Below are 18,247 nucleotides of genomic sequence, written 5' to 3'. Positions count from 1 at the left end.
TAAAAGACTACACATTGGGTACAGTGTACACTACTCAGGTGATGGGTGTGCCAAAATCTCAGAAATCACCATTGAAGAACTCATTCATGTAAGCAAACATAACCTGTTCCCCACAAACCTATTGAAATAAAATAAATAAAAAATACAAGAGATGAAAAAAATTCCCAAAGTTTAGTGGTTCCAGAAGTACATTTTACAAATGACCTCTAAGTAAAACATTACTGAAATGTTTCCATACAAGTATTACAATTTCTTTCATTTGGATTTTGATGTAATTATCAAATATTGCTATGTTTTCAAAACTTACCTGATATAGTCGCTACTTTAACTAATGTCCCATTTTCCTTCCAGTGAACATCATCAATTCCCTCAAAAAAGCAGGCAGCGCCTTGATTACACCAGAAAGGGGCATCCATTTCAGGTCGGAGATGGGGAAATGTACAGTTGCCAAGTTGGAAGAGTTCATACCATTCCATTGTGTAGTTCTTGCCAGTTAATGTACTCCTGAATCCAATGGCATCATGCATAATTTTCTGTGTAAACACAATACACGTATAAAAGCAACTGAGACATAACCATGGGTCCAGGTAGCCTGATAGGAGAAAATGTGGCACATCACAAATGCATATCAAGTAGAACAGCTGTTCAGCTGTTCTTCCATGCTGCTATTGTCATATCCACTCTGTGGCCCCAATCTCCAGGCCCTCCTCCACCCTGGCTTTGGTCCCTACAGCTCATTTCAAATAGGAGGCATGCATATTATGTGGACAAGCTCGTAATTTCCTCAGAGCTTAGAATAAGTGTGCGGAGCCCCCTGCCGGTCTCCGGAAGGAGCTCTACAGACCTCGCGTGGTGATGGGTTAACCTGGAAAAGTGACTACAACAGGGTCTGGAAATCAAGAGGTGCTTTCTGCCTACCCTGCCCCTTCTGGGCCTCTTCTCATCTTCCAGGAGCTGGATACAGGAGCTGGATTCAGATTCATAATATTACAACGGATAATGGTGATTACATTTGTTGTCAAGATTATAAAATCTAATAGTAACTATTTTTGACTACTCATTTTAAATGTACTAAGAGAAACACCAACATGATCTAAAGTCAGCCATCTAAGTAGTGATTACTCCCTAAAAATCAACTTAATAACCAAATCATTGAATTAACCAAAGTTGTAAGACCAAGATGCATCCTTACCAAGTGTCCCAGGAGGTCTCCATATTTAAATTCCCATACTGGGGCTTGTAATCGAAAGACTTCAATGTCATCATCACCCTCCATAACTGGGATAGGTGAGCCAGTTGGACAGAAAGTATATTTAGCTTGACAATAAGGATCAGGTTTTGGACGGGAGTCAAAGCGTCTAATAAAGAAAAAGAAACCATCTACTTAGATTCCAACAGGAATTTGATTCTTCTCCCATCTTTTAGAATCCAGTAACATTTTTAGGGGACCATTCAAAAGTCAGACCATAGTTAATAAATATAAACATACATTTTGTTATCTTGTGAACAAACTTCCAATAATGTTTTTAATAGCAAATGATAAACTCAAAGCACTCTGATAAATCCAGGATTCCCTGTTCCCTGATCCCACTGTGAAAATTTTGAAGACAGGAATCCTGCCTTAAAATTTTTATAGCTCCAGGTCATAGTAGACATTTGCAAATGTTTACAGATTAAATGAACATTTTTCCAACGTGTTCAGTTTTACAAACAATCCATACATTAAGATTATTCAGATGATTGAGTAATAGTATATATTTTATATTTACTTACGAATTAACATTCAACCAATATGTATTGAGGTTCTACTAGGTATATAGGGAACTATAGGAAGAAGGAGGGAAACAAATTAAAACACTGTTGCTTTTCTCTGTGGGTGGGAGCTGCAAAGACATTCAACAAGTAATGAGTGTGGGATGTGCTAGACTAAAGAAATGAGTTCTACCAGCACAAAGGAAGGACAAATCATTGTTAACCAGGTATGGGATGAATGGGGTGGGGAGGGCAAAGAAAGAGATGAAGGCCAGGCCTACGTTTTTAACGTACTTGGCTAGAAGGTTAAGACAGAAAGGCAGAGGAAATGTTAAGTATTATAAGACAAGCCTGGCACATTTGGTCTCCGGTAGGTACGGAAGAGTAGGATTCAGGCTTCAATGCACGAGTGGAGACAGAAGAGACTGGCAGGGGCTGTCATTCCGTCACTAGGAGAATGTGCATGGAATTCCCTGCCTTACAACTGGGGGGGGCCTAAGCTTAAAGGATGTTAAGTAGCAGATCTGATAGGACTGAATTTGCTATAAAGTAAACCTTATTTCATGAATTAAAAGAGGGTAGGGAGAGAGGCCAAATTAAACATAAGAGATCAGTTAGAAGGTGACCTCAACAACGCAGGCAAGAAAAGAAGACCAGAGAAGGCCATAGCAATAGGACTCGAGGAGCACCACAGTTGAATTCAGCTCAGCAGACACACTGGTCACCCATAATCTGGCATTGGGAAAGAAGGAAGTGGTGGCGACAAGAGCTTCTATCTAAGAATCCTAGATCTCCAACCCAGATCTACTGTTTTACAATCCCAACAAATCAACAAAAATTTCTATTTTAACTTAAGAAGTTAAAATCTTTATGCTGACCAAAAACATTAACAACGCTCCCAAAAGCTTCTGCCACTTGGGTACAGTGTTTTATAGGCACTTACCTGGTTTAAACAAATACATAATCACATAGAGATTGCACTGACCCACAGCAAAGTCTATTTTAGTTCAAAGGTAATTTAAATGTGAACTTAATAAACTTAAATATTATATTCAATTGAGGGGATTAGATGGGGGCATGTACTTAATATCTGAGACTTAAAAAAAAAAATCCACTAAAAAGCTATGGTCAACACCTTGCCCTAATGTTAAATCAAAGCGTTTGGATTTACAATTCTTGTTCTATTGAGTAATTTTGACTTCTTACAAACATTTTATTATTAACATTTTCCAGAAAACTAGCTTCAACCACAAACTTCTCTTTCCACGTAGTATATCACACGAAACAAAAAAGTGTTGCAAACCTTTTAGTGAGCAGAACACACTATCTAGATTTGATAACAGCTGGCATTCTGCTAGATTTAATCCTTCCAGCAAACTGATAAGTGCTACCAGTATTCCTATTGTGTGACTCAGGGCATGTGGGCACAGAGATTCTGAGTAACTTTCCCAAGATCCCTGGTGATGATGGAGCCAGATTTGACCCGCAGCAGGCAGAACCTAAAACTCGCTCCTCACAAAGAGGAAATCCTGCCTTCCCACTCATACTGTCATGCAAAATAGCTGTTTTTATTTTTCAGGTTTGTTGTGTGCAGTTTTAGCTCTTGATTACTTATGCTGGTATGTTAAAATTATGTCCATTATAAATTGAATTAAAATAATGATGCTTTTGGTTTAAAGAACAACAGCTGTTTTCAGAAACTGCTGGTCGTTCTCCTGCCTGATGTTGACATCATGTTTTCTTTCTCTGTGTTTAGCTATCTCTGACCGCCGGAGGCTGTGTGTCTTCTCTGTCAAAGGCTGGAATCGGCCTCCCAGGAGTGCGGGCCCTGTCCTCGTCTTAGGACCGGCGTCCTACCTCCAGGCTGAAGACCGGACAAACGCGATGACTATCTTCCCGGTCTAACCAGGACTGCAGGAGACGGAGATTCCGGGATGCGGGACTTTTGAGTGCAAAACTGGGAAGTTCCAATAAGGACTTCGGATCGGGTTCTGATCAGGTTCAAACCAGAGCGAGTTGGTCGCCCAGTAAATTGTACCAAATGTTCTGCAGTAATAACTAATGACAGTGCATGATATAAATAAATGCGACAGACAGTGTTTTAAAACTACTCAATAAATCAGCGACTTGTATCCAGAAATCCCTCCATTAAATAACATTACTCTCCTTTTCTGCTGCCACGATTCGGGACTGTCCTGAGTCTGCCGCAAGTGGCCAGAGGGAGGAAAGGTCCCAGGGCTGTGCATAACAAGCGGCTGCGACTCCCCAGTCCTCAACTTTGCTCTCAAGTGCGCTCCGAGCATCACCCGGCGCTGCCCCCGCGCCGTCTCGTGATCCGACACAAACCACCGTGCGCGGGGCTCCCCGCGCGAGCACCCTGTCCCCCATCGGCAACGCCGACTGCGACCCCGACCCCGACAGTGCGCGTGCCGCCGCACTCACTTGTAGGGCACCGGCCAGTGGCGCCGGGAGAGAACGCCCGAGGCCCGGGGCCAGCCCGGAACCGCCGCGAGCCAGAGCAGCGCCACGGCCGGGCACCAGGAAGCGCGTCCCCGAGCCGCGCCCGCGCCCCGCCGCATCTTGGCGCCCTGTGCGGTGTCTAACTCCGGCGCCATCAGGCTGCACCCAGTGCTTCCGGATCCTCTGGAGGCCTGCGACGCCTGAGGGAGGAGCATGCGCGGAGCCGCCAGCCCAGGACGCGGGACGCCCCACCCCGGCGAGTCAGGCCCAGAGCTTGGCAGCAAGCGCAGGTTCCGGCGCGTGACGCCTCCCCGCACCCTGCCCGCGGCGGCTGCCGCACTTTTCAGTCCAGGAAGGCGCTTTGGTCTGGCTCCCAGGAGACTTCGATCCAGACCTGGGGCCTCTTCTTTTATGAACTGACCTCTCCCTGCCCAGCAGCCACCACCAAAACCAAACCAAAACCGAAAATCTGTCACTGGGGCTCCTCCCAACACCGAACTTTTACTCCATCACACAGGGCCCACGCTAGGTGTCAACAAACGTTGAGTGAATGAGAATGTGTATTTGGGGCTGAGGGTGCGGAGCTGGGGGTGCAGTAAGGAAGAAGAGACAATAGTGGGGAAATGGCTTGTCCTCACCCGACCTGGGCCGGTGATAACAGTGGTTAACACTGACAATATGTGGTCCCTGCCACTCCCCAAGAGCTTAGTGGGGAAATGACTTGTCCTCACTCGACCTGGGCCGGTGATAACAGTGGTTAAACACCGACAATATGTGGTCCCTGCCACTACCCGAGTGCTCCCGAATCCACCCCCTCCCCTACTGCTCCTGCCACGGGCAGGTGTTCCTTGCTTGGATCTGTCACTTAACTGGAAAGAAGCTTCTGCATCACCTTCTCTTCTCTGACTCTTCAACCATGTCGAGAAAACAATGGCATCAATTACCTGACTTTTGAGGAGCCTCTCATGGCTTGCTTTGCTGTTAGGCACAAATACTGACTTAAGTCTGTACGTAGTACATTCAAGGCCTTGCCATAGTCACTTGTTTTTACCAGAGAGCAGTTTTGCAGAGCCTTAGACCGGGACTTTCCAACTCTTTCACTTCACCCACAACTCGTGTGAAGCATCATAATGTTTGTAAGGCTATGGGAATAAGCAAGGTGGCTTCGGTAGCCAGGGATGACCACCACAATCCATTGGAGGGTGTGTGGCTTGTGGGGGTGTCACTGACTTCCTCGGGCCCTCCAGATCTCTTCCACAATCCCTTGGAGGGTGTGTGGCTTGTGGGGGTGTCACTGACTTCCTCGGACCCTCCAGATCTCTTGATTACAGATGGGACTGAGTACCCTGCCCTGAACACACACTCCTTTGCCCACTTGCTGCACCAGGTGCGAGGCTTCTGCCAGGTTCAGACCGGGCTGCATTTTCCCACACATCTGTCTGAGAGTTTTGAAAGCTACCTAGCTCTCCTCCCTATACTATGGCCAAATTCAAAACTGCCAAGGCTAAACTGGCTTCTTCAAAGACCTGCCCAAGTAAGAGCGGGAAGCATTCTAGCCCTGAGGGCTGAAATGTAGTATCTGATTTGAAGGGTACCTGAAGTATTCCCTGTGGACCCACACTTGAGCCTGGCTTAAAAAGCAATTAGCAGGAACAGCTTAAAAACAAAACCAAAACAAAACAAAAAACAAGAATTAGAGTGTTTACAAATCCTGGAACCATACACTAGAGGGCCACAGTAGAACCTCCCATTCAGTTCAAGACTTCCCAGAGCTACAAAAACAAATTCAGGTTGACCTGGTTCAGTGGTGGAGACCTCTGGTCCTGCTTCTGCTGTCTCTGTCTCCTCACTCTGTGTGCAGGGAGCTCTCATGGTAAGAAAGCACTTCCTGGTATTGGATTTATTTATTTATTTTTTTGGAGACGGAGTCTCCTTCTGTCGCCGAGGCTAGAGTGCAGTGATGCCATCTCGGCTCACCACAACCTCCACTTCCCAGGTTCAAGCAATTCTCGTGCCTCAGCCTCCCTAGTAGCTGGGATTACAAGTGTGTGCCACTTGTAATTTATTTATTTATTAGAGACGGTGCTTCACCTTCAAGTTGGCTCCTCTGTCCCAGGAACACCATAGCCAGAGGCTATTATTTTCAGCTTTGAGAGCCAGATGTGGTGGAAGAGGCCCTGCCATGGTTGTTGGTAAACCTCCTTCAGCATTTACTGTAGTGTCAGGAGTATCAGTAAGTGGGGCCAGAGATGCTACCCCAAAAAGCTGGAACTTCTTCACTCTTTATTTCATTTATTTGAACCAAATAGTTAACAAAGTCTCTGCCAGCATTGCTCTGTGCATCTTTTTTATTGGTGGAATTTTCTATGCCAGTGTAATTACACCCTTCCACCTGAACCTCACACATGAATTTCTGCCTATTTTTGTTCCCCAATGCTCTAATTTCATAGGATGGGGTCATCTTCCTTTTGCCACGCCAGGCATAGAGAAAATTTTTAACATCACCCATGATTGAAGTATCTTCTTCAGATCAGCCTACGCTTCCCGGTGCCCAACTCTTAGGACCATGTGGCTCTGGCCTTCCACGGAGACAACAGAGACACACACAACAACTTGCATAAAGGAATCGGCAAAAATAAAAAATAAAAAATTTTAAGGAGAAAAGAAAGGAGGTTGTTATGACACTTTATGATTTGCTGTGGTTTGAGAGAAATATTGTTTTCTGGTAATTTTGAGGCTGGTTTTATCAGTCCGTGCTAATGAATACCAGGGCAGATTAAAGTCCAAGCTGATTTTTAGTTTCTCACTTACAATCTCATTTTTTATCTTAGGCGTTAAAAACATTATTCTGAGAAGGAGCTTCACCAGTTTGCCTAAGAGCTCTGGCCTTAGACACACTAATTTTCTACTCCTTTTTGTTTGTAGGACAGGGTCTCACTTTGCCACCCAGGTTGGAGTGCAGTAGTGCAATCACAGTCACTGCAGCCACAGCCTCCTACCTCAAGTGATCCTCCCATCTCAGCCCCTATAGCAGCTGGACTACAGGAATGTACCACCATGCCCAGATAATTTTAAATTTTTTTGTAGTAATAAGGAGTCTCACTATGTTCCCAAGCTGGTCTCTAATTCCTGGGCTCAAGCGATCCTCCTGCCTTGGCCTCCCAAAGTGCTAGAATTAAAGGCATGAGCCTGGCCCTGACACAAATAAGAGGTTAAGAAAATCTTGAAGGTAACCAAAAATTAACGAACCTCCAAAGTGTTTCTGAAACTTGGATATACTTACCTGTTGTTTACATGATTAACTGGTCTAAACAAATACATCAACTATATGTAGGTTCTATTTTCAGAGTTTTGACAATTTCACTTGCCTAAAGCATAATTTATTTTAGTTCAAAGATAATTTTATTTTATTTTCATTTTTATTTTGAGACAGGGTCTCGCTCTCTTGTCCAGGTTAGAGTGCTGTGACATGACCATGGCTCACTGCAGCCTTGACCTCTCAGGCCCCAGCGATCCTCCCACCTCACTTCCTGAGTAGCTGGGACTACAGGCCTGTGCTACTATGCCTGGCTAATTAAATAAAATGTTTTTGGTAGAGTCAGTCTCACTTTGTTGCCCATGCTGGTCTCAAGCTCCTGGGCTCAAGTAATCCTCTTGCCACAGCCTCCCAAAATGTTGAAATTATAGTCCTGAGCCACTATGCCCGACCCAAAGATAATTTTAAAAGCATAATTTAAGTGTGAATTTAATAAAATTAAAATTTATAATATTCACTTAAGGAAGAGATTGGAGTGTGACATCTACTCATTAGGTGACACTTAAAAACAAACTGTGGAGCCATAATGAATACCTCACCCTAATCCTAAATCGAGTGATTTGGATTTATAATCTTTCACTTGTTACATTACATTTTTTAGACAATTCTTTAATCTTGTACTTGTTTATTGAATATATTTTTTAGTTCTGTTGTGATCGGTTTATCAATAGCCTCAAGAAAATCGGCTTCAGAACAAAAACTCTTTTCTTTGTGTTGTTAAATAAAATGTATGAGAGGCCGTGGTTTTGGACTGAGCTCCTGCATTAGGTCGCAACAGATTGAACCAAAATGGGGTCACTTGTGCTAAGTGCCATGTAATCAAGCTGAAACGTAAACAAGAAAATTCCCAAATAGACTGGCTTTTCCCAAAAACAAGAGATTTACAGCAAGCAATCAGAAAAGGCCCAGTCAGCCTGAGTCAGCATGATAAGGAAGTCCTCTGCTGTAACCCTTTATAAGGAAAGTAACCTGAAGTAACCTGATGTTAACCAATTCACTTTTTGTATTTCGGTTTCCCTATTTCTGTTCAAGTAACCTTAGGAGAACCAACTGGTCTGCCAGGCTCATTGAAGCTCCCTCTATTTTGAATAGCAACTGCCTGTTTTATGAGTCACTAATAAAAGCCAATTTGACATTTTAATCAATTTTTTTTTTCTTTTTTTGAGACAGAGTCTTGCTCTGTAGGCCAGGCTGGAGTGCAGTGGTGCAATCTCAGCTCACTGCAACCTCTGTCTCCCGGGTCCAAGTGATTCTCCTGCCTCAGCTTCCGGAGTAGCTGGGATTACAGGCATGTGCCACCAGGCCCACATAATTTTTGTAGTTTTAGTAGAGATGGGGTTTCGCCACGTTAGCCAGGCTGGTCTGAAACGCCTGGCCTCAGGTGATCTGCCTGTCTCTGCCTCCCAAAGGGCTGGGATTACAGGCGTGAGCCACGGGGCCAAGTCAAATTTTGTTTTTGTTTTTTTAATCAACGTATATCAAGGAAACTAACGTGGTGCAAACAGTGAACAGAAATACACTAGTATCAAGGTTTTGACACAGATGACATATACTATTTTTAATCTTTCCAACAACCCTATGTAAAGGTGCTACTTCCTACCTTCAGACTGAGGAAATGTTGGTACAGATATTTTGAGTAACTTCTCGGGATCACATAAGGCAGTGAGGGTGGAGTGAGATTTGATCTTGAGCACTCAGACCCTCACTAAGTTATCCTGCTTTTCAAATTCACACCTTGTCCTCCTTTTCCTCCTCATCCGCAGTGATGATGGATGCATGTGTGTTTCCCACAAGCAGTTGCTCTTTGCCCTGTCTGGTGTCGACACCATGTTTACGTCCTCTTTCTAAATCTGGGCGTCACTGACAGTAAATACCCTACTGGGTCAAGGGCTAGAATCACCCTCGGGGATTTACAGTACTCCACCTGTCACTTATGAGCAGCAATCTACCTCCAGGTTAAGAAAGGTAGGTTTCTTCTTGAAAGCAGATGCAGGGTTTATTCAGCACTCAGGATGTAAAGGCTTAGTGAATTTTTATTGGAGGAATGTGGGACTAATAATTTAAAGATCCAGTAGGGAAAGTAGTGTTTGCTGGAGATTGCAGATTTCATCTTTTTAATAATAAAAGAATAGTTCCTCGTTTCCCGCTGGAACCATGGAGAGTGTCAAAGAGAAGAAGAAGAAGGTTCCTACTGTACCAGAAACCCTCAAGAAAAAGCAAAGGAATTTCACAGAGCTGAAGATCAGATGCCTGAGAAAGAAGTTTGCCCAAAAGATGCTTCGAAAGGCAAGGAGGAAGCTTATCTATGAAAAAGCAAAGCACTACCACAAGGAATATAGGCAGATATACAGAACTGAAATTTGAATGGCAAGGATGGCAAGAAAAGCTGGCAACTTCTATGTACCTGCAGAACCCAAATTGGCGTTTGTCATCAGGATCAGAGGTATCAGTGGTGTGAGTCCAAAGGTCCAAAAACTGTTGCAGCTTCTTCGCCTTCGTCAAATCTTCAGTGGAACGTTTGTGAAGCTTAACAAGGCTTCGATTAACATGCTGAGGATTGTAGAACCATATATTTCAGGGGGTATCCTAATCTGAAGTCAGTAAATAAACTAATCTACAAGCGTGGTTATGGCAAAATCAGTAAGAAGCGAACTGCTTTGACAGATAACGCTTTGATTGCTCCATCTCTTGGTAAATATGGCATCATCTGCATGGAAGATCTGATTCATGAGATCTATACTGTTAGAAAATGCTTCAAAGAAGCAAATAACTTCCTGTGGTCCTTCAGATTATCTTCTCCATGAGGCAGAATAAAGAAAAAGACCACCCATTTTGTAGAAGGTGGAGGTGCTGGCAACAGGGAGGACCAGATCAACAGGCTTATTAGAAGAATGAACTAAGGTGTCTACCATGATTATTTTTCTAAGTTGGTCAGTTAATAAACAGTACCTGCTCTCAAAAAAACACAGAATAACTTTTCTTCAAATATCTGGTCAATGAATGATGTTGTACAGAAGAAACCCAGGGAGCATCCTACCTGAAATTTTATTAACAGGTAACTTTTATTTAAAAATTATCAAATAAAATGCAAATTATCTGCATTTTTCCTATTTATTTCCTGTGATCAGATAAGAAAACTAGGCAACACATACGGCGTTTTGGACTTTCTAAGAACTTGCTAAGTTTGTGAGACAAAATGTCATGAGGAGCAGCGGCATCCTAGCCAAGGCTGCCTGCTTCCACTGCCCTTAGTTACAGCCCACAGCTGTATCCTGATCTCAGACTCTCCATGTTAAGTGTCCTAAGAATTTTTTTTGCCCTCCAGCTCCGATGAAGATGCAATGGGGTCTTTTCTTTAGTCTTCCCTGTCAAAAACATCACTTCAACTTCCAGCTTTGGAACTGAGCAGTTAAAAAAATTATTGCACACAATTAAATATTTTAAAACAATTAAAATATTACATATCAAAATCGACATTCTCTGTTGAAATAAGTTGAATGGAAGTTACTTTTTAGTAGTCCAGCAAAGGATAGAATCCATTTTTTCCCCCTTGCTCTTTCGTTTAAAGATAATTTTCTTTTTTTTTTTTTTTTTTTTTTTTTTTTTTTGAGACGGAGTCTCGCTCTGCCGCCCAGGCTGGAGTGCAGTGGCCGGATCTCAGCTCACTGCAAGCTCCGCCTCCCGGGTTCACGCCATTCTCCTGCCTCAGCCTCCCGAGTAGCTGGGACTACAGGCGCCCGCCACTGCGCCCGGCTAGTTTTTTTTTTTTTTTGTATTTATTAGTAGAGACGGGGTTTCACCGTGTTAGCCAGGATGGTCTCGATCTCCTGACCTTGTGATCCGCCCGTCTCGGCCTCCCAAAGTGCTGGGATTACAGGCTTGAGCCACCGCGCCCGGCCTAAAGATAATTTTCAAATAAAAGTTATCTATTAATAAAAATCTAGCTTATGGCTTCCTGGCGCCCTCTCTCTTCCCTCCCAACAAAAAGGACAGAATCTCTGCAGCTTCCGCGGGACCCGCGAGGCGCAGGTTCAGCGGACAGATCTCTCTCCCACCTGGGACCCCATAGCCAACACGCCAGCACTCCAGTGGGGCTATGCGCCAGAGCGGGATCCGCCGCAAGGGGGCGCGCGGGCGCAGCCGAAGGTGGGAGCTGGCGGCTCTACACGCAGCTTCGGAAGTGCTGCGATAATATGGGGCTGCGCGGCTAGGTCCCGGCTGCGCGGGGCTAGGTCCGCGCTGCACGGGCCTGGGGGCGCCACGGGGGCGCTTTCTCTTTCCTCTGAAGCCTGCGGAGTGGCGGGGGCAACCCATCCCTAAGCTGTTTTCCCTCTCTCAGTCTTCTAATTGTTATGTTATGTTATGTTATGTTATGTTATGTTATGTTATGTTATGTTATGTTATGTTATGCTATGCTATGCTATGTTATCTTTAAGTTCCAGGATACATGTGCAGAACGTGCAGGTTTGTTATATATGTATACATGTGCCCTGGTGGTTTGCTGCACCCATCAACCCATCATCTGGGTTTTAAGCCCCACATGCATTAGGTATTTGTCCTAAAGCTCTCCCTCCCCAGGGGCTTGTAATTTATTTATTTTTTTTAAACGGAGTCTCGCTCTTGTCGTCCAGGCTGGAGTGCATTGGAACGATCTGGGCTCACTGCAACCTCCGCCTCCCTGGTTCAAGAGAGTCTTCTGCCTCAGCCTCCCGAGTAGCTGGGATTACAGGCGCCCGCCACCACGCCCTGCTAATTTTTTTTTTTTTTGAACAGGCGTTCACCAATTTGGACAGGCTTGTCTCGAACTCCTGACCTCAAGTGATCCACCCGCCTCGGCCTCCCAAAGGGTTGGGCGGCGACTTACAGTCCTGAGTCACCGGCCCGGCCTGGGGCTTCTCATTTTTTAAACCATATCCAACACGCCTCCCTCCGCACAATCCTCTGGATCTCCAGCTACGCAGCTGGGCTTCAGACAAAAAACGGGCAGCAGGGATGTTCGCAGTCCAGACCAGCCCGCCCCTCACCGGCTGCCCCTTTGCCAACAGTGTTTTGTTTTTTGGAGGGGAGAGGTAGGGAGTAAAACATATATAACATGAACTTTACCATTTTAACCATTTTTAAGTAGTGTGTGAGCGACTGGCATTAAGTGCATTCACAGTGCTATGGAGCCATCTCCACTGTCCATCCCCAGAACATATTCATCATCCCAAACTGCAACTGCAAGCGTGAAACACTCACTCCTCATTCTCCTTTCTCCCAGCTCCAGGTAGCCTCTATTACATTCTACTTTCTATCTCTAAGACTTCGTCTACTCTAGGTGTTTACAAGTGGAATCATATACTCTTTGTCATTTTGTTACTGGCTTATTTCACTTGACCTGTGTCCTTAGGGTTCATCCGTGTGGTAGCGTGTGTCAAAATTTCCTTCCTTTTTAAGGCGGAATAATATTCCCTTGTATGTATAACACCACATTTTGTGTACCATTCATCTGTTGATGGACATTTGGGTTGTTGCCTGTCGTGAATAATGCTGCTATGAACATGGGTGTACAAATACCTGTTTGAGTCCCTGTTTTTAATTCTTTTGTGTAAATACCTAGAAGTGGAATCATGGTAGTACTCAACTTCATGAGGAACCACCACAGCCGCTGCACCCTTCTTTTTAATAAGTTAAAATATACAGTTCATTAATTTATTTGTCTACAGGACTTGAAGTTTGAAGCTGGAGGGCATCTCTGTTCAATTTCCTGGCTGAGTTTCCCTGGAAGGAAAAATGACTTCTTTAAGGTCATCACTAGGTAGTGACAAAGTCAGTCCTAGAAGTCAATTCTCTTTTCTCTAAAACTTAGGAAAGGAGATATCTAGCACCTGTTTCACTTGAGGGGTATTAAGATTAATGTGGGTGTTATTCATTCATCCTTTCAATGAGTAGTTATTGATTTCCTAATAGGTGAAGAGCGATGTCTTACACGCTGGGGTTTGTGAGTATTTAATGAACTCAGGTCTCTGTACTTGAGGTGAAGACCAGGAGAGGTACATGGACTTACTGTGTCTAGATTACAACCCAGTAAATGCCTCACTGCTTTCTTATCAGTTCCAAGGGACATGCACATGTCGAAAACATGTTTCACTCCTTGAGCATGTTGATCTGATTATTCTGTTAAACAACTGAAGGCCAATTTGTTTGGAGAGTTCTTTAAAATCAAATCCATGGTTCTTAGCAATTTTTTTTTTTTTTTGAGCATGTTGATATGATTATTCCGTGAAACAACTGAAGGCCAACTTGTTTGGAGAATTGTTTAAAATCAAATCCATGTTTTTAGCTTTTTTTTTTTTTTTTTTTTAAACAAACGGGGTCTTGCTCTGTCACTCAAACTGGAGTGCAGTAGCACGATCAAAGCTCATTGTAACTTCAAACTCTTGAGCTCGAGCAATTCTCTCACCTCTGCCTCCTCAGTAGCTAGGACTGCAGCACACACCTCCATTCCTGGCTAATTTTTTAGTTTTAATTTTTGGAGGGGAGGGGGAGGGAGTAAAACATACATAACATGAACTTTACCATTTTAACCATGTTTAAGTAATGTGCAAGCGACTGGCATTAAGTGCATTCACAATGCTGTGGAGCCATCTCCACTGTCCATCCCCAGAACATATTCATGTTGCCCAGGCTCATCTCAAACTCCTGGCCTCAAGCAGTCCTCCCACCTTGGCCTCCCAAACTGCTGCTATTACAGGTATGAGCCACCATGCCCAGCCTGTATCTGCATCTTTCTTGCCCTTCAGAATATTCAAAGTCTTTTCATATATATATGTGTGTGTGTGTGTGTGTGTGTGTGTGTGTGTATATATACGTGTATATATATGTGTGTGTATATATATGAGATTCCAAGCACATATATGTATGTATATATGGTATGTCAGATAGGAGCTATTATTCAATTTTGTAAAACAGTCTATGAAGAATGTTTAGAATCTTAGCATATACTTTAGTGAAATACAAAGTTTAGTAACAAGAGGCTGAGACTCTTGATTTTATGCCTCCCAGCCCTAATGCCACCCTTTCAGAGAGTCAAGGGACATTTGATTCAGACCAGCCTCGTGCACTTCCTGGGGAAGCTGACCTGTGAGTTTCAGGTTGGAATAGAAGCCAGTGAAGAAGGTGTGGCTCAAAGGCAACCCCCAATATACAGGTGTCTCCCCTGAGCTTCCTCCTTTGCCTCCAAGTCCTCGTATTTCTCCAGATCAGGGCCCCTGCAGGATCCCAGGGTTAGGGATAGGGAAACTGGAGTGATGTCCTCCCCTCTCAAGTGTTTCTGAGGATGAATAGTGGGGGTGACCCAGAGCTTGGTGGGGCTGGATACATGGAGGTGAATCAAGCGAGAGCTACCAGATGCCCTGCTTCAGGGTCTTGGCATTGAAGCCTCTGGGGTTTTAAATCACAGTCCTGAGATTTATCTCCCATTTGCTTTACATTAGTGGTTGCCAGCCCTGACAAACAGAATCACCTGGGGAGATTTTAAGCTGGAGCAAGGCTCAGGCTGCCTCTTCACTGCCAGAGATTTCCACTGAATTCGCCTCGTTGGTGCCCAAGCTCACCAGGTGATTCTAATGTGCAGCCAGCTTGAGAAGCACTGCTTTGAAGGATCTCAAGGGCTGATTTAATCCTCCAATGTTTTTGAGTCCTATATGTTCTTATCTATAAAATTATGTCCTCTCGTTCCCTTTCATCTATGTAAAGAAAAAAAATATATATATATATATTTATCTGAAAATCCACCTCTTTGTGATCTGTGTGATCTCCCTTCCTTTTGGAAGCTAATTTATAGCTCTTTTTTTCCCCCTCTAGAAGGCCCCTGCACTTTCTTCTTTGTGGTTGAGCTATAATATTTGTAGCTGATGTTGGCCCTGAAGGCATACAGAATCACTTCGTGGCTTTCGGTCTTGGCTTTCTGGTTTAGATTCTGAGATAGAGTTGCTTGATTGTTTTCATAGAGGCAATGACATCATGTGTTTTCATTTCTATTTTTGAAGGTGAAGGTATTTGCGCCTAATGTTGAGCAGATGCTCATCGTTACTCACTTGAAAGAGAGCCCAACAGAAAGAGGAGCAATGTGCTGGCAGAAAGTGCCAGGAGAGCCCAGAGGGACGTCCGAGACTTGGCAGACCTGAACTTGAGCGAGCTTGATGCTGTCATTCTACCTGGTGAGTTAGCTGAAAACTGTGAGGGCAACTGTTCGTTTTAATTAAGGCTCACGACTCTAAAACCTTCTTTCCCAAGAAGTGGTGCAGGCTCAGCTGCCATTTTGAAATCTTCTGTGCCTGGCTCCAGGTCTGTGGTTCTCAAACTGCTGTACATGAGAATTACCTAGAGCTTTTAAAAACTCCAGTTGCATGGGTCATACCTGAGACCAGCGACATGAGACTCTCTGGGGGTGGAAACCAGTATTAGTGTTTATGCTCCCCAAGTGATTTCCCAGTGCCCTATCTAGGGTGATCAGTGGGTCTCAAAGTTGGCTGCACATTGGAATCACCTGGTAGGCTTCAAAACCATCAATCCCTGTGTCCCACATCCAGAGATGGTGATTTCGTTGGTCTAGGGTATGGCCTGGATTTCAGAATTTTAAAAAGATTCCCAGATGATTCTCATGTGCAGACAAGTTTGGGAACTACTGCTCTATGCCAGTACTTCTTCAACTTCAGTGGACGCATGACTCACCTGGAGATCTTGTTACAATGCAGATTCTGATTCGGCTTCCAGGCAACAGGTGGGGTGTTGCAGGCAGATCACCCTTTGAGGCCTTCAGACTTTGAAAATTATAGTAGAGGTTTTGCCTGTTTCTGGAGCTTTTCAGGGCAGAAATCAGTTTTAGATTGGTAACACTCCCTTTTCAAATAAAAGATTTAAAATTAGACTTTTATTTGACTTATGATCAGTAAAACCATAAATCAATCTTTTATTGAAATAAATTGAAATAAAAGACTGATTTACTAGGCTAGGCTGGGCATGGTGGCTCACACCTGTAATCTCAGCACTTTGGGAGGCTGAGGTGGGCAGATCACTTGAGGTCAGGAGTTTGAGGTCAACCTGGCCAACATGGTGGAACCCCATCTCTACTAAAAATACAAAAAATTATCTGGGTGTGGTGGCATGTGCTTGTAATCCCAGCTACTCAGGAGGCTGAGGCAGGAGAATCTCTTGAGCCCGGGAGGCAGAGGTTGCAATGAGCCAAGATTGTGCAACTGCACTCCAGCCTGGGCAACAGATTGAGACTCCGCCTCACAAAAAAAAAAAAAAAAAAAAGATTTATTTACTTAAATAAAAGATTCATTTATGAGTACAATTTTCTCAGATATTTTTCTTTGACTTCTTTTTAATTCCCATCATAAGGAATAGTATGCCCTATATATATCTTTTTCAGACTAAATGAAGTTAGTTTTATTGTCAGATTGTATCAGTTCATTCACAATGTTTCTAAAGTTTTTGGAGACACTTTGGAGACGTCCCACAGTGAGAACTGGGAACCACTGTGTTGAATCAGGAGTGTGTGTTGCTTGTTGCTATCTATACATATCTACCAAATAGGTCGCTAACTGCTATTTTACATATATAGTGTTCCAGACATTTATTGCTTACATTTCATGGCTTAATCAATAATTTATTATCTTTCTTGGTTCTGTGGGTTGAGTAACGTAGAGGTCAAAGGAAAGCTTCCTCTTTGCCCTCTGAAGATTCTCGGAAAAATCAGCCCACATAAGGCAGATTAATTGGAGAAAAGGCATACAAATTTAATTAATGTGTACACCAGGCGAATCACAGAGTGATTACCCATCCCCCAAGGGAGTTCAAAAGCTTATACATCATCCTGGCAAAACAGGTTATAGGAAGGGGTGGAAGAATTCCATTGAGAGGATTTCTAGGGACAATGAATGAATGGATCAGGGAACAGATTAACTTGCACGTTATCTTGTGAAAGAGTCTGATGAGGTATGGTGACATTCTTGGTCTTAGAGGGGGTGGAAATCTTTTGGTGCGTCTGGATCTTAGGCAGAAAAAGGAGCCCCGACACTAGCTGGGATAGCTGGACTTTGCTTGGGATGTCTAATGATGTTGCAGTGAGGTAGAGGCTGGGGCTGCAGCTATCTGAAGGCTTGGCTTGGCTGGACGTCCACAACAGTGTCTTCACTCTCATGTCTGGTGCCTGGGCTGGGATGGCTGAAGAGCTGAAGGCTGGCCATGCAGCCACGTGACCATTCCCTGTGGCAATCCTGGGCTTCCGCATACCTTGTAGGCCTCAGGGTGGTTGGGCTTCTTCCATGCGAGTTTGGCATTCCCCAGAACAAGAATTCTAAGTGTGAAAAGATAAACTTAGGCACATTCAAATTTTAACCAGTTTATTTGAATAGACAGCTCATGAATTGGGCAGCTCTAGATGTTCTTGGAAGCAAGGCAAAAAAAAAACCCAACAATCCCACAAAAAAAATTTGAGTTGTTAAAGTGAAAAGTCACTAGTTAGAGGTTCATTGGCAATTTCTGATTGGTAAAGTCTCTAGTTAGAGGTTGGTTGGTGGTTTCTGATTAGTTAAGCTTAAGTGTCATTTTCCTGGGCTATGACCGTGACCGTTCATTCTGAGTTGGGTTTCAGGTTGCTTTTGTAGGAACCCGAAGTGCTGAGCCCTCTCAACCTAATGTCCTCCCAATTAAGAATTTTAGCACAAAAGA

General features: G+C 43.9%; 1 protein-coding gene and 1 pseudogene across 6 annotated transcripts in view; one reads left to right on the top strand and one right to left on the bottom strand.

Annotated features, from left to right (window-relative positions):
• The window catches only part of CLN5 (CLN5 intracellular trafficking protein), a 101,830-nt gene extending 97,252 nt beyond the window's left edge, over positions 1–4,578 (bottom strand). For 5 of the 6 annotated variants that reach the window (XR_004178753.1, XR_004178751.1, XR_004178752.1 and 2 more), the window contains exons 1-3: positions 4,195–4,486; positions 1,193–1,358; positions 308–533 (exon numbers count right to left, since the gene is read on the bottom strand). Coding sequence is in view for 3 of the 6 variants with exons in the window: in XM_031655915.1 (XP_031511775.1) it covers positions 308–533; positions 1,193–1,358; positions 4,195–4,427 (625 nt within the window). In the remaining 3 variants the exon portion in view is untranslated. Of the gene's footprint in view, positions 1–307; positions 534–1,192; positions 1,359–4,194 lie in introns of all 6 variants that reach the window. The other variant, XM_009192032.3, reaches the window with a different exon arrangement.
• A 4,329-nt stretch (positions 4,579–8,907) lies between these two features.
• Positions 8,908–16,579, top strand: LOC108582915 (annotated as a pseudogene).
• Positions 16,580–18,247: the final 1,668 nt, after the last annotated feature.

Source organism: Papio anubis, chromosome 15 (genome assembly GCF_008728515.1).
Source record: "Papio anubis isolate 15944 chromosome 15, Panubis1.0, whole genome shotgun sequence".
Classification (NCBI taxonomy): Eukaryota; Metazoa; Chordata; class Mammalia; order Primates; family Cercopithecidae; genus Papio; species Papio anubis.
This window is presented reverse-complemented; position numbering and strand designations above follow the sequence as displayed.